The following is a 16,760-nucleotide window of genomic DNA, read 5'->3' as shown; positions in this document are numbered from 1 at the left end:
CTGTCACAGTCCTTATGTTGGTCCCTGCTGTTTCAGCAACATGTTGGTGGTCTCAAGGTGTATCAAGTGGTCAGTCTTCCCAGAGGAGGGAGAGAAGAAGAGTCGTGTGCTCCCTTCCCATTTATAGATGTCCTATTTAATATGGTTATACAGTATACGTTCCCATTGGCATAGGAGGTCCAGAGTTTTAGTGCAGAGCACGCGCACACAAGCACATATGAGGAATGTTTTTTTAGATCCACAAATATATCCACGGTTTTCGTGTTTTTCAGATCCACGAATATATCCGTGATTTAGACGTTTTTTTAAAAATGTTTTGTGTGCATTCATCATAACTTATCATTTGTGAATATTCAATTCTGCTTGGGAATTGTTGAAGGTGCGTTTGTGGATCAGCGGGGACGCACATTTATTTTTGAGACAAACAGTTTTCAAGATGTTCACACTCACACAAGTTTCTCAACTTGTGTATTCCCATGTGTGGGAAAGCCTGTTCCTCCATCCAAGTCATTTTTATGTGGAATCCAACATCTATGGGCCGACCCTGCTGAAATCCACAGTAAACTGACCATGGCTGAACAAGGTGGACAACCAGCAGCATAAGTAAGTAAAATAAAAATAAATCGGCTTCGTCATCTGTCAGCAAGTGCCAGACCCCCGACCCCATCATGTGCTCGTTCTACAGAGGGACCACTGAGAGCATCCTCACCAACTGCATCACTGTGTGGTATGGAGCATGCACCACATCCTGCCACAAGACTCTCCATCACATAGTGAGGGCAGCTGAGAAGATCATCGGAACCTCTCTTCCCTCCCTGCAGGACATTTACAGCACCTGCCTCACCCGCAAAGCCCTCCGCATAGTGGGGGATGCCAGCCATCCATCACACAGCCTCTCTAGTCTGCTTCCATCTGGGAGGAGACTGCGCAGTCTGCAAGCCAGGACTAGTTGACTCAAAGACAGTTTTATTCATCAGGCTGTCAAGAATCTGAACTCTTTGCCCGCTCTGCCCCCACTACCTCTTCTGTTCTCTGCCCACCTGAACTCTGACGCCCCAAATACATGCACATGCACATGCAAACACATGCTCACACACACACACACACACACACACACACACGCACACACACTAGACTCAGGGTTGCAGGGTTGGGGTTTTGTCATCTTATTTGCCTTGGTTCTCTGACCTTGACTATGTTGCACACATCACCTGATCTTTGATATTTGAACATTCAATTAATACTTTTTATACTGTATATACCATAGTTTTTAGCTTTTTATATTTATATTATTATTTGTACTGTCTTTTGTAGCACCGCAGGCCCTTGAATACTGTAATTTCAATCCTTTGTATGTGTTACGCGTATTGAAGAATTGACAATAAAAGCACCTTGACATTGACCTTGAGATACAAAAATCATCTTATTATTACAGTGTTTAAATAATAACAATGGCTAGCTCTCAATCATCTATTTTATAGTCTATGCTCTCAACGGAGACAGCAACACTTCTGCCTAGCGGATGGAGGGACAGGCCCGCTGATCCACAAATGCACCTACAACAATTCACAAGCGGAATTAAATATTTACAAATGATGGGTCATGATAAATGGACGCACAACATTAAAAAACACATCTAAATCGCTGATATATTTGTGGATCTGAAAAACGTGTAAATAATATTTAAAATATATTTGTGTAAATAATTTTGAGACAAATATCTCACCATAAACACACCTGCACACACACAGCACCCATGACAATATCCGCTGTCACTCGCACGTGTAACAGCTGTCTCAGGACTGCAGATGACATTTTGGTTGCGTCATGGTGATGCCCTACATTCTCTTCTGGTTGTCTTATTTTGCCCAAAATTTGTCCGATTGATTCATTAAGCTGGATACACACGTACCGATTTACAACATCTTAATTGATTTTTAGACCGCAAAGAAGAGGAGTAGTAGTTGTAGAACCTAACATGCATGTTTTTGGAGTGGGGAGGGGGGGGGGGACTGAAGTACCTAGAGCAAACCCACACAAGCACAGGGAGTGCATGCAAACGCCACAATGGAAGGCCTGAGCCTGGATTTGAACCCCCAACCACTGAACTGTGAGACGAATGTGCTTACCAATTGTCCAATGTCCTGCTTGTGTTGAAGTTCAATATAATCAAGTACATAGTAATCATTAATATTTATGATTGACCTTGCTACCTTGCAGAAGTAATAATGACTAACTTATTATTATTATTATTATTATTATTATTATTATTATTACCTTAGCGTGGGCGGCACGGTGGCCGACTGGTTAGAGCGTCAGCCTCACAGTTCTGAGGACCCGGGTTCAATCCCCGGCCCCGCCTGTGTGGAGTTTGCATGTTCTCCCCGTGCCTGCGTGGGTTTTCTCCGGGCACTCCGGTTTCCTCCCACATCTGAAAAACATGCATGAATTGGAGACTCTAAATTGCCCGTAGGCATGACTGTGAGTGCGAATGGTTGTTTGTTCCTATGTGCCCTGCAATTGGCTGGCAACCAGTTCAGGGTGTACCCCGCCTCCTACCCGATGACAGCTGGGATAGGCTCCAGCACGCCCGCGACCCTAGTGAGGAGAAGCGGCTCAGAAAATGGATGGATATTACCTTAGCGTGTGTTATTTCATAGGAAAAAAAATATTGTGTTGAAGTTATATTGGTGGGCAATATTTGAATTTGCATATTGCGCATTATATTAGATTTTTGTCTGTTTGACATTCATGTACTGTTTGAAAAAAGAAATCAGAGGTTTTTTTCACTGACTGAATATTTACTCTTACTCAAGTAATTATTTGGAGGATTACTTTTTACTTTTATTGCAGTATTATTATTCCAAAGTAGCAGTACTCTTACTTGAGTACAATTTTGCTACTCTACCCACCTCGGTCTTGCACATACTTCCTTGACACCAATTACTACTTTCCCATTGGACAGGGCTTTGGTGGCATCTTTGGGTGTTACAGAAAAAGCACAAAAACCATAAGAAACTAAGTTTTCAGCAAATACCTAAGGATAAGTTCCACAGGAAAAAGAAAAAAAAAACACACACACAAATAGGTGAACTTGTGAATAGCAAACCGCCAGTAAGTTCACTGTATAATAATATCAATTTGCCGTACGTTCGCAAATAGGAAGTCCAACTTCTGAAATTTCGAACTTTCCAGTGCATTCATTAACATTTGCGTATGCTGCATTTTCTGCTGCAAGGGTGTCAGACTGCCTTATTGTCGCCACTGCACGCTGCAACACACTTGGTAGTAGGCTCTCAAGACATCAAGCGATGCGCTAGTCATCATGTGCAGTCCTTCATCTCAAGCACCCATTTGTTCCTGTTCCCACCAAATTACTCTTTAAAGACATGAGAGCGCACTCTTTCTGACGCACACAAGTGCGTGCGCACACACATACACACACAAATGCATGTACACACTTATATAATTCACTTCCCCAGTATGATGCCTGATCCGTGTGTTCCTCTTAGTCTTAAGGGTTCCATCGGCCGCTTTAATCAGCACATGCCACAGAAATTCAGATTTAAAAAATCATTAATCGCATAATTATTAATTTCAGTTGAGAGAAAATTACTCTACTCCTGCTTGATTATGTGATTACTTCGACAATGTGGTGATTGTAATGATGATGAGTACTGAAAAGTCCAACTGTTTAAAAAAAATATATAATTCACCAGGTCCTTTTTTTTTAATGCTCACTTGGTTCATTTCATCCTATAGATGTGGAAATGTGTTTTCTTGCCCACGCTGAACTTTGTTTTCTTAGTAACGGTGATTATTACCAGGATAACGACACACTCCAACAATCACAAGAGGTGGAAATGGGGGAAATTACATAAAAACCCACATTTTCCTCAGTGGAGCTGTTCCTTTTCTTCTTCCTTTTTTTCCCCTTTTTTTTTAAAAATGCATCAAACTTTGCCAACAATGACTGTGAGCAGATGCTTGTAATTACAGCACACACAGACATGCGGTCCAGTGATTCACGATTTTCCTGGAAAAGAAAAATTCCTCGCAGTAAAACGGATTGGTGTGAATGACATGATGATGATAAACACCTTTTATCGTCATGCTAGCTACTTTCATCGCAAACGCTGTAGCCTAGCTGTTACCTTAACCCTTGTTGGATTAAAGTTTAGATATTTTTTTCTCCCACTTACGTTTTGTTATTTGAAAGAAATGACAATGTTTTAACAAGGCAGAGCCATTATAGATACCGTGAAAATAACTAATCACAATGACTAGAAAAAGGGTGGAATTTTCTTTCAATAGGCCAGTAAGAGAAACGTCTACTGAAATGTCTGTTAAAAATCAACATTTAAAACTTTAGAGAATGTGGGCTTAATCTTGAAAAACTCTAAAAAATCATCTTATTCCTAGCTAAAATAGCATTTCCTAGCAGCTAGCATGCAAGTTCACGATTCCATTGTGCTGCATCCATTTCATTAAATGACAAACTGCAGTTTTATATCACTTAGCTAATCATAATGGGTGCCCAATGCTTTCAACTGACCAGGAAGAATAATGTTTATGGCACTGTTACAATTGATGATCTAAAACTTTGTACGAAGTGGGCTTCCTCTTATTACATAGCCTAAGTAACTTTCCTAGCAGCGAACATGCTAGTTCAATATCTCATTGTAGTAGCTCTTAAACTGATTTCACTAAATAGCAAAATGCACCTGGATCAGTGCATTTTCCCATTAATTTGGCAATGAATAATGCACAAACCTTGAAAAATAGAGAAAAAACATTAGATCAAAACCTAGCTAGCTTTCCTAGCAGTTAGCATGCTAGCTCACTATTCCATTGTGGTCCGATTTTATTGTGGTACATTTAACTCAGAAATTAATTTCATTAAATGACAAAAGGCAGTTTAATTTAACCCAATACTATATTAATTTGCAAAACAAATACCTTTTTGGCCGACTTCTCCTATGTTTTGCCTTTTATTACAGGGTGGGAGACAGAATTTTGCTAGTTGATGAATCCAATGTTGATTGGTGGAAGGTAAGCATTAAATTACCTTTACACACTGTGACTTCTTGATCCTATTATGATGAATGAATTGTTTTGGAGCTTTTCCAAGGTATGTGCGCATGTGTGTGTTTTTCTCCAATCACAACTAAATGAACCTGGAAGAAATGAATTGATTGATGAGCCGAGCAGTAAATAATAGCAGCAGAAAAGACAAGGCAATATTTTGTGTGCAGGATCCAAATAAAGGAGAGATAAAAGATGCCTGTGCAGAGGTGGCATGCTGCTAGCAGACCATGAGCTAACTCGTTGTGCATTTAACACCGCTGCTTCTCATCAGGCTGCGGATAAACACAGACATCTGGCCTGTTTGGAGAATTTTGCAAGCAACGCCAATAACGCTGAAGCCGACAAAAGAACAACAACTTGCGTGTCACCTACCACCTGTTTGATATTTTACAGGGGGTGATTGAGGACAGAATCGGTTTCTTCCCGGCATCCTTCGCTCATCCGTTGCAGCCGGGAGACCAGGTTTTTCGGTGTAACAGGACGTTCATCGGCTGCAGGGAGCAGGGCCAGATCATGCTGAAGGAGGGACAGGTACTCTTTGGTATTTGGTAAAAACTGCACAATTCTATGATACGGACCCGCATACACAACACGGATAAATTTGGGCCATAACATGCACACAAAATGCTAATTTGTTGCATAAAAAATACTAATTTGTGACCACGAAGTGACTCAGGACAGTTGGGTAAGCAAATCGACAGCTCTTCCCAAGAAATGGTAAAGTAGAGGTAGAGGCCGGGGCTAAAGACAAACAAACAGGTAGCTGGAAAGAGCTGCTCTGCAGATTTATCTATTTGTGAACCTTTCCTCTGTTCACCTGTTCATCTTTTTTGTGCTCAGCCTAAGGACATGTCTAATATCAAAGTATTGCTTTGGCACCCTCTTGTGACATCTTGGCGCAAAGAAACTATGTTGATGTAAGTTAAGGAGCTTCATGAAGGGCTTTGGCATCATCTTGTAGCATCATAGGCAATTATAAACGTTTTCTGGGAAGTTTTTAATTGCGTGCAGATTTTTGCTATTGCTGGCATGGCTCAAAGGCTAATCCCCATGGGAAAAGACAGTTGTATGGTTGAATTTTATTTTAGGCAGGGGATGAGCTATAAAAGACAATCTGAAAAGCCTGGTATTGCAGGCTATAAGAGAACAGAATAAGAAAGGGCACTTACGGTAGTTACTTGGCACCAGGATGTCACAAGATGGTGCCAAAGTATAATTTATATATTAGACCTTAAAAATGGCTTCGGCCTTATTACAAAACAACAAATGACGGAGGATAGGTTCCGGAAAACAAAACCAATCAAAAACGGGAATATAAGGGGGTTCACTGTAATAGGGTTCTTGCTTTGATAGAGAAAACCAAATCCAAATCCCATTGTATGTTTTCTATTAGCTTGTACGGAATAACTGGCCACAGAGTGAAATGAAACGTCACGATTTGAGGAAACGGCGGCACGGTGTGCGACTGGTTAGAGCGTCTGCCTCACAGTTCTGAGGACCGCCTGTGTGGAGTTTGCATGTTCTCCCCGTACCTACGTCGTTTTTTTTCCCGGGCACTCCGGTTGCCTCCCACATCCCAAAAACATGCATGGTAGGTTAATTGACAGCTCTAAACTGCCCGTAGGTATGAATGTGAGTGCGAATGGTTGTTTGCTTATGTGTGCCCTGCGATTGGCTGGCAACCAGTTCAGGGTGTACCCCGCCTTCTGCCCGATGATGGCTGGGATAGGCTCCAGCACGTCCGCGACCCTAGTGAGGAAAAGCGGCTCAAAAAATGGATGGATGGATGGATTTGAGGAAGCTGTGACCTTTACTGACGTTTCGAAAGTCCACACACATCAAACCAGTGTGTCATTTATGATCAGCCTTTCGAGCATATCAAGCAAACATTTGATATCCTGTGGCTCCTAGACTATTTTTTTAGGCCCCCGCATATGACTTATCCGTCAAATATGCATACACTTTAATGAGTCGTCCCTTTTTCCCACAATACTTATGCCATACTCTAGAGGAGACTTCATGTAGGCAAACACCCTGCGGAACATGAAGCCACAGAACTCGAGATTGCCCTGTTCCAAAAAACAGAGAACGCAACGTGATCACTTAAAGAGAACACAGGTCACACAAAATGATCGGGAACATTTTTGTGTCTTTGTAACGCCGCTTGAGAGCTCGGCATTGGTCAAAAATTCCTTCGATTTGGACTTGAAATTTACTAACCTCACCACGAGGTAGAGCAACTGCAGTCTAATTGTGCTCGTGCATTGGAATCAGTTGCGGAAAGTCAGGGTCAGCAAGGCCTTCACTGCTCTAATGACACTATCAGAAGTATGAACCTACATTTTGACCTCAATTCTAATATTTGTTCCATTAAATTATAATAATTTACTCCCTACACGCTATTCTCTTCCACGATGTTTATGTGGAATTTAGAATTATTTATTTATTTTTTCTTATCTATTGTGGAACTTCAGGAGTGCCGGGCAATATGACATAAACCATATTAGCAATGGGACTGTGTTTTGAACCAATCAGATCAATCCAATCAATAATGTGAGCATTTTTTCATCCTCTGTTTGTTTGGTCTGAGCCAATTTTAACTAGCAAAACACATCTGTAGAGATCTGCAGAGATTAATACATTTCATAAACAGCATCACTGGTGAGTATGATGCATTTTATTTACATTTTCCAATGTTTTTGTGATATTATTACACAGATATTGATTGTGAACTGCTATATATGATTTATGGGACACAGTCGTGTTCTCTTACAGTGCGTTTTTTAAATTATAGTTATTATAACTATTGTAGTATAGTTATAGTTTCTATAATTGTGATGTGAGTGATGTTGTTAAAAGGTGGATTGAGTCAGAACCGAAGGCCCAAGTACCAAATGTAAATAATAATAATAATAATAATAATAATAATAATAACAATAATAAATAATAATAATAATAAAATGAAACATATTGCAAATATGCGCTTGGGGTGCATCGTGGTCATCACAACAGCATTTCATTGTCATTTCCAGTTGTAATAAAGTGAACCGTTTTAATCTGGATTGTGCAGCAGAGTCATACACTAATTTAGAATTATAACGTTTTATTTCTTTATTTTTTAAAATGATTTTTTATTTTTTTTTAAGGTAGTGAGAACGTTTCACAAAATTGTTTGAAATTGTGAGCTCCTACCACTGTTTAACAGTGTCAGTAAAAGGGTGAGAGCGCACTCTGCTGGACAAACTGTAATAATACCCGAAAAAGTAAAGTATCCTTGTTGTCACTCGTGCCTGTCCTCCCTCACCAGATTTGTGTGAGCAGTGAGGGCGAGAGCAACGGCTTCATCAGGGTGGCGAGCGGCAAGAAGCGAGGCTTCGTGCCCTGTGACGTCCTCGACATCATCTGAGGGGAGAAGAAGCACTTGAGAAATGGCCAGAAAGACGAGGCCGGCCGTCGGGGGCCGACAAGGTCAAAGTGACGGAATGCTTATGAGGTGGGGGTGCTGATGTTCTCGTCACAAAATCGGACGGGAAGCGACGGTGGTTGCAGGACTCACACGGATGAGAATACGAGTGCTGCTTTGTTTCTTTGGCTGCTATCACTGGATTTCATGTTTTACGTTCTAGTATCAACAGAACTACAAGATGGCAGTTTTTCAACATCATTGCACTCGTTCAACAACAGAGTGTGTATTGAATTTCCCCCTGAGGGAGCAAGATGAGTTCAATACATTTTAAAAGAATAAAACATAATGTCATTGTTTCTGTCAAGAGGGTTTTAGTACATTTATACAAAGGAGTATATGCCACACTGAAAACAGAAAAGAAAACGAGAATAAAGTTGTAATCTTGGGCAAATAGTATCATATTTTTGAGAAAAAAAAGTCATGTTACTTTAAGAAAAATGTGCATTTTTTGGAGATTTTCTTTTGGGGTTTTTTCTGCAAAAAGCTGACTTTTTAGAGAATCGTTTTAGCGATTTCTTGACTTATTAACTTGTACTTTATTTACTTTTAGTTTCAAGAAAAACTCCACAAACCTTTTTAAAAAAAAAAAAAATGGTTAATTTTTTTTCCCCTTAAAAGCTCATGGTACTGCAAAATTTAAATTTAAATTTAACAGGGAAAACCTTTATTAAACCCAAGGTGGTAGAAGAAGATCACGATATTTTTTTGTCTTGTAAATAGTCCCGTCCCCCCCCCAAAAAACGCATTTCTCATCGTGTCATTATTTTTGTTTTTGCAAAAATCCTGACTTTCAGAAAGATTTTTTTAATTTTATTTTATTTTATTTTTGAGAGAATAAACATTTTCTTGAGAGGAAAACGTTGTGAGAAAAAAATCTAATGAGAATGATGTCATAATTTTTGGGATGAAAATAATTGCTAGAAGACATTTTATAACAAGATTAAAGTCAAAATTTAATGAAGAAGAAGAAGAAAAAATATTATAAGGAACCCATACTATTCTCTCTTTATTATGACATTTTTCTCATTTTCCTTGTAAAATATAACTTTCTTCTTGTAATACAATATATATTTTTGAATTTTCCATATTTTTTAATGCTCGTTTGTACATTCATCTGTTCGCTCCTGCACCCAATAGTTGTCCTTCACAATAATTTAGGCATTTCCAGTCCAGTAAAGTTGGTAAAGAAACATTTTGGGGTGATTATTTCTTTTTTGGTTTAGTGCAGACATCAAAAATGTCTTTTTTTTTTTTTTGCAGTGACAGCTTCCCACTTCAGTCGATGACTCACAAGCTGTCTGTCTGCTTGAAAAGCTATTTGCACGTTGCATTGTCATAATGAATGTCAAAAGATCACAACCTTTTAGTCGGTCTTAATCCAAAAGTGAAAGGTTAAATAGATCGTCAGAAGCAGCAAAGTCGGAAATATCCTCACCGGCCAAACCATTAGGTACACCTGCATTGACTGATTAGGTCCAATAAAAGAGCTTTGTCTCTTAAACGTGCTCAGTTTTGTTTGGGGTTGATTCATTTTAACATTGTTTGTAATTGTGATTGTTTATAGTGGTGCAAAGTTGAGAGCTGTTTCTAATATTTTGGTTGCCCCGTACAGGGGCAAAAATGAAAATGAAAATGAAAAAAAAAGCTGCAATTGACACCTACAGCTAAAAAGGCTTGCAAATGCATACAGAAGCCACAAGATGGCGGCAGCGGATTTCTTTTTCTTTTGGCCTGACTAAATGAAGCTACCTCCCCTCACGTCAACATAGTTGCTTCGCACCAAGCTGCCACCAGATGACGCCAAAGCAATATTTTTATACAACACATAACTGGCCTGAGCATAAAAGAGCCAATAGTTGATTTTTATTTTTTTTTTAAAGTAAATAACAGAGGATAGATTTCCCCCAAAATCTGCAAATGCCACACCGCAAATATGCTTCACTGCATTACGAACATGTCAGTCTGATGCAGGGTTGACGCTCATCAGATTGCGCATGTGCAACTTATGGTGAGGCCATATGACTCGGATTTCGAGATACAAAATCGAAATCAAGATTTGCCTTTAATCTGACAAGTTTGCCCAGTTTTACTGCTTCGATGTGATAAACCGTAATGACAGAGTCGTCTTTATTATCTTTTATTTAGGCAAATGTGAAATAATGTGTGTGTCGATTTCAAATGTGTCTTTCTCAGCACATTCTTTTTGTCCTTTTGAACTCTTATGACCATTGTGTCATAATAGATTTTATATATGTACACACGCACACACACACACAGACAGTATGTGCGTGTGTGTGTATATACCAGCTCTATTGAGTGTCCAACAACAATATATTGTACATAGTGTATGTAAAAGATTAAAGGAATAAGGAATAAAACCTTTGTCTCGTTTTTTATGAAGACTTTGGCCTACTACGATTTTGTTTTTCACAGTTGGTCATACTGGTTGTACTTGGAGCGCTAAGTATTTTGTGAGGCTGTACCTCATGCAAAACCTTTGGAAACCACTCCATTTTACCTGCTACAGCGGAGGCTGTAGGAAGTCGCAATTGACAAATGATTGCCAGCAAAGGATTTGCATCTAAATGTTGAGTCTCTTTCACTTTGTCTATTGTAAATATTTTCCAATACTTCTTGCTCACCCAAAATTGTACAAATAATGCTGTCTTCTAAGTTGTTCATCAAGGAATAAGAGATGAACTGTTGGTCTCAAAACTAAATGTTTTCAGTCCTGACTGTTCTAATAATTTTGGAGAGGAGTGGATCAACTATCGCTTCATATCATCTGGCATGATAATATCGTATCAGACATTGCTATTATGAAGGATTCGTCTGAGGTTAGGAGATGAGCACAACAGAGTATTGTGTCAAATATGAGCTGTTGTCCGGGGCTACAAGTGAAATGTGGAAAAAGAGACGTTTCGTTGCACATGAAAGACATCAGAGTCGAGCCGTTGAATTATTGCAGCATCATCGAGATTAAAGGCACTCCTGAGTGACTCTTTGAATTTGATTGAAATTTGAGTTTGCTGTCTTTTTTTCATTTGTAGTGATGGGTACTAAGGCGTCATTTTTGCTGACACGAAATGTGTCTGCATGTGAGATTGTGTGTGAGAAAGAGAGACAGAGAGTAAAGGTGAGTGTGAGAGTGCGTGATTATGTGTGCAAGAGCGTTTTCTGTGAGAAAGTGCACGTGAGCGTGAAGGCAGCTGCTTTCCACACATTTAGTATCTCACAGAAGATAACTTGGGCGCAGTTTGCGCCGTAGCTAGCAGCGGCCGCTAATTAGCAATTGGCCAGATGTTTGACCTCTGCCAAGGTGCTTCTTCCGTGTGTAACATCCTGGCGACAGTTTTTGTTCTAGCAAACGTGGAATACTGTGCTGATTATTGCTAGATCTTCTTTCAAGTACATTTGAATAAGAATTGACACATTGATGACGCATAAATAAATTGATTAAACTTGATTAAAAGTCTTGAAATGAGTGAATTAATCAAATATATACATGTAAAAAAAAATTTATAAATGAAAGTATTCATGAAGTTAATTACTATATTTATTATTTAAATATATACATTTTAAAATTTTAATTAAAATAAACTGCATTTATTATGATGATTATTTCTATTACAATTAAATCTATTTGATTATTTTAGAAAATGATAGTGACATAATATTTTCATTACATTTTAAGTGTACCATTGAAAAATGTGATTTCTTTATATTAAATTAATTCATTTAATTACCCTTTTTATTTTGTTTAATTCTACATTTACATTCATACTCTTGAAATAAAATGCAGAGAAACTTATATTTATTATGGTAAAATAAGATTAAACAAACTATTAATACAATTAATTCATTCAACTATTTAAAAAAATATATATATGTGTGGTCATTGATGGTGTGGTGGTACACTCGCCTGACTTTGGTGCGGGCAGCGTGGCTTCAGTTCCCACTCAGTGACGGTGTGAATGTGAGTGCAAATAGTTGGTGTATGCGCCCTGCGACTGACTGGCGACCAGTTCAGGGCGTAGTCCGCCTTTTGCCCGAAGTCAGCTGGGATAGGCTCCAGAGCCCCGCGACCCTAACCAGGATAAGCGGTGTTGAAAATGGATGGATGGATGGATGGATATATATGTGTGTGTGCGCGTGTGTGTAAATTTAAACATAACATAAATGTGACATTTTAAAGATCGGTCCATTTTAATAAAATAAATAATTAATTTATTCCTCCCAAGTTTTCAACTTCTTCATTTGTAATAAATGAAAAATACAAATAAAATATTTGTTTTTTATGTATATGAATTTAACATTGAAAAACAATATTGTAAATTTATGTATGAAATGTATTCAAATTAATTGATTTTAAAAAAAGAATGGAAGCAACACATGGTATATACTCTGAAGCTAATTTGTTCAACAAATGAAACCAAGTGAATAATTCGGCCTAAAATTGGTCGTGCACAAACCAGTGTTTGTCCCAGGGAGCACTTTTTAAAAATGTGTATGTATGGGTATAGAATACAAATAGACAAGCTATACACTATGTAGGAATTGCACCATGTAGGTCCATATGGGGGCATAACTGGGTCAGGAGATCAGGGTCAGCGAGTCCCAGTGGGCTGTGGGCAGATGTCACCCATGTATGACTGCAATCAACTTGCTCTGATCAGCATTTAACCTGCCGAGAACAGCCACACTGTGCCTATTAACGGTTGCAAGAACAACTATATGAACCTTTTGGAATCAGAATCGTCTTTATTGGCCAGGTATTTTGAAAGGACAACACAGAATTTGTCTGCGGTGGTTGGGGCCACTCTAGTACAACAACAAACGAGCCACTATGACATCATTGTCGGTTTCTTACCAAAAGGCTTTTAAAATACTTGACTGTTTGGGCTATTCTGGGATATAAAAATATATCAGCAAATCCACTTAAGTGGCCAGTCGTGATCAACAACGGTTATGCAAATAACGCAGAGTGAGGAAGCTACAGCAATGTAGCGTGAATTGGCGAAGCAGTACAAGCGTAGTATTTCTACGATATGTACTACACAGCAACGGAAGGCAATCAATCAAGAAGTGTTTTGTGCGTTTGATGTGTCACACGAAAATACGACCGTCTTGTAGACTTTGTGCAGGTCAGCGATTCCACAGCGAGTGGAGATGGAACCATTTCGGTGGGTGAGCAGAATTTCCATGATGCCCATCATTCATGTTACCGACGTGTAACTATGACCTCGTAGTTGAATTTCAAATGAAATATATGTGCATGTTAAGCAGATTTACCTTCAGGCATTGGGGGAACGTGCACTTTGCTAATCCACGTGTGCCATGATAGAATATTGCGTCATAAATATTGGGACACATGTGGGAACTGACAAGAATTGTGTCAATTCATGCTGAGGAACAATTGTGAGGCAAAAAGGTCACCAGTGTTCGGCCGAGGATTTGAAGTTCTTCCTGACCAAACTGATCCAAACATGCCGTATTCGAGAAACCTGGGAAGTCAGGCATTTCCAATATCAGATGTAGAAACATGGCTCAAAGGAGTTCCCACAGATGCCATCTGACAACACACAAAAATGGTCGTGCCCACACAGATGCACTGGAAAAAAAAAAATACAAGGGATCATAAATACAGTGGATCCCCACATATTAACGGTTTGGCATTTGCAAATTCACTTATTCACAGATTTTATTTGTTTTGAACTTATCCAGCGCTTCCACTTTTTTGGACTCAAACCCTTTCTTTTTCACGGGAACTCCTGCTCATTTGCATTTGTATGACCCGATCCCCTGCTTCCTCCCTCCCGATTTGTATGCCAATTAATAGGGAGCGTCAATTATTGACAGTTGGGCTCAATACCTATCCCTCGCTAGTAGCTGGGGTTCACTGTATACATAACTAAAAAAAAAAAAAAAAAAAAACACTACAGTGTAGCCAACTGTTTGTCTAAATGTGCTCCAGCTCACCCACGATCGTGAATGAGGATAAGTGCTGCAGAAAATGGATGGATGAATATGTATATTTGTACAGATGAATATCCTTTCTGCATAAAATCACGATGATGATCAGGACAAGTTGACTTGTCTCAAGCAAAATGTATTGCGGTCGCTAGCCATGTTTCTGATTCACGCCTGTAATCTGTTCCTCTGCTTCAGATAGGGCTAGCCTTTGAATACCCCATGCGGTTCTTTTCCATTTCTAGCATATGTAATACTATAACAATAAAACAAATTCCAAACTTGAATAGAATCCGAATACAACCAGTCCAGGGTGTAGCCCACCTCTCGCCCAAAGTCATCAGGGATAAACTCACGCTCACCCATGACCTAATGAGGATAAGCGGAAAAGAAAATGGATGGGTGGATAATCAGACTAGTTTAATAGTAGATTGACTGACATTATTACTATTCAATATGGTGGCAAATCTGGTATTCGCATGACCTTGTGAATTTGACATACTAACACCTCCCCCATCAGATTAGGGCAGCGTTTCCCAAGCGTTACTGAGCCAAGGCACATATTTTATCTTAGAAGAATCACACCACTAAACAAACATTTCACAAAAGAAATATAAACTGAAATAATGAGGGATCACTTATGTGGATTTTCAGAATTTAAACGAGGGAATATCAATCCTTTATAGAGTTAAACTACTTTATGCAACTTTACATTAGCCGTAAACAGAGGCTGGCTTATATCGGACAGTTCAGCACCCATCATCACGATTAAAACATACGAGGACTTCACTGCCGCCCAGTGCAGCTGAAATAATTTGCACCCACATGCGCACATAAAACATCTGTCAGTTCAGTAGTCTTCTTATCTGCTGAGACCATGTCAGTGCTCCCCCATGTGAGGACAAAGGCGCTGCCGGTGTTTTACGGTCCACACGTCGCCACGCCGCCTTGGCCTCCATCATGTTCAAACACCACGCGAGGAGATAACCACGTCTGCTCTGATGCCTCCTGTCTTATTGTGCAGCACTGACAAAAACACAGTAGGGGCAAGTACGTAAATAGATTTTCAGGTACCTGTATTTTACTTGGGTAGGCATTCATTTTTCTGACATTTTTCAAAAACAGATATCTGTACTTTCTACTCCTTATTTTGTAAAAATAGGCTTGTTGCTTTTTCAACCTCGGCTGATGGGCTAGAAATGCTTATGCATTAGTAAAGTGGGGAAAAAAAGGTTAGCAAAAATGAATATAAAACAAATATCTTTGGAAAGCTACCTTGGAAAGGAGGAAATGAAGAGGAGCCGACAACTTCCAAGAAAGTAAAGCTGCCTTTAAAGGTCCCATATTTTTCCAAACCCAAATTTTTTAGTGTTTGGGATGTTATATTGTCTCTCTGGTGCCTCAGTAAACATGTAAAATATGAATTCAAATCATCCACGCATTCCTGAGTTCCCGATGTTTTTCCGTCGACAGGCCTGAAATCAGGTCATTTGAATTTCTCGAGCTTATCTACGTCACCAGTGAAGGCCTCTGCCTACCTCTCCGCTCCCAAGCCAGCGCTGTCAACATAACAAACACGTGTGCTCAACACAAGTGGGTCGTCTACACAGAGGCAACCAATCAGAGGAAAGGGGGTTGGTTTTAGCCAAATATGGACAAAGCGGATACCAAACTGGGTCAAACAGAATTACTGTAGCTATCAGAGGGGCCTTTTCTGGACACTTGGATGACAAAACCATGGTGTTTTTGAAATAGAATTGAAACTTTTATGTCCATGTTAGAGAGTCATTCTATGGAGGTCTAAATAACCAAAATATGGGACCTTTATGAGACAATATCAGCACTCCTACTTAAATTACGGCTTTGTCTTTTCAGGCGATTCTCACGCAACAAGCCCACTCTGCGCATTATGTGGCGACAGGCTCCGAAATGAGATAATAAAGCCCTCAAAACTGCCAGAAAAGCACCAAATGTTTTGCTTCCATTCCCCGCATTCTTTGTCAAGTGGGATTTTCTGCAATGATGGCGACGGAAACAAAATTGCGGAGCAGACTGGACATAAGTAAGACGCTTCAAGTGTCATTGTCTCCCATTACCCAAAAGATGGGACCAGCTCGTGGAAGAGAAACAAGCGCAGTGCTCCCAGTAATTCCAACTAGTTTTTGCTTGTCTGTACAAATATTGCTTGACGTGAAACCGATCCGTGGGGACCGCCGTTTTATCTGACCACAATCGA

The 16,760-nt window shown here is 39.5% G+C and overlaps 1 protein-coding gene across 4 annotated transcripts in view; it reads left to right on the top strand.

The window, feature by feature from the left end:
• The window catches only part of stac (SH3 and cysteine rich domain), a 39,775-nt gene extending 28,843 nt beyond the window's left edge, over positions 1 to 10,932 (top strand). For 2 of the 4 annotated variants that reach the window (XM_061795573.1, XM_061795572.1), the window contains 3 exons: positions 5,001 to 5,052; positions 5,482 to 5,619; positions 8,396 to 10,932. In XM_061795573.1, coding sequence (XP_061651557.1) covers positions 5,001 to 5,052; positions 5,482 to 5,619; positions 8,396 to 8,494 — 289 coding nt within the window. In that variant the 3' untranslated portion in view covers positions 8,495 to 10,932. Of the gene's footprint in view, positions 1 to 489; positions 604 to 685; positions 1,922 to 5,000; positions 5,053 to 5,255; positions 5,620 to 8,395 lie in introns of those variants that run through there. The other 2 variants (XM_061795575.1, XM_061795576.1) reach the window with 2 other exon arrangements.
• The last annotated feature ends 5,828 nt before the right edge of the window (positions 10,933 to 16,760 follow it).

Source organism: Phyllopteryx taeniolatus, chromosome 13, assembly GCF_024500385.1.
Source record: "Phyllopteryx taeniolatus isolate TA_2022b chromosome 13, UOR_Ptae_1.2, whole genome shotgun sequence".
In the NCBI taxonomy this organism is placed as follows: Eukaryota; Metazoa; Chordata; class Actinopteri; order Syngnathiformes; family Syngnathidae; genus Phyllopteryx; species Phyllopteryx taeniolatus.
Note: the sequence above shows the minus strand (reverse complement) of the source record. Positions and strands in the feature narration are given on the sequence as shown.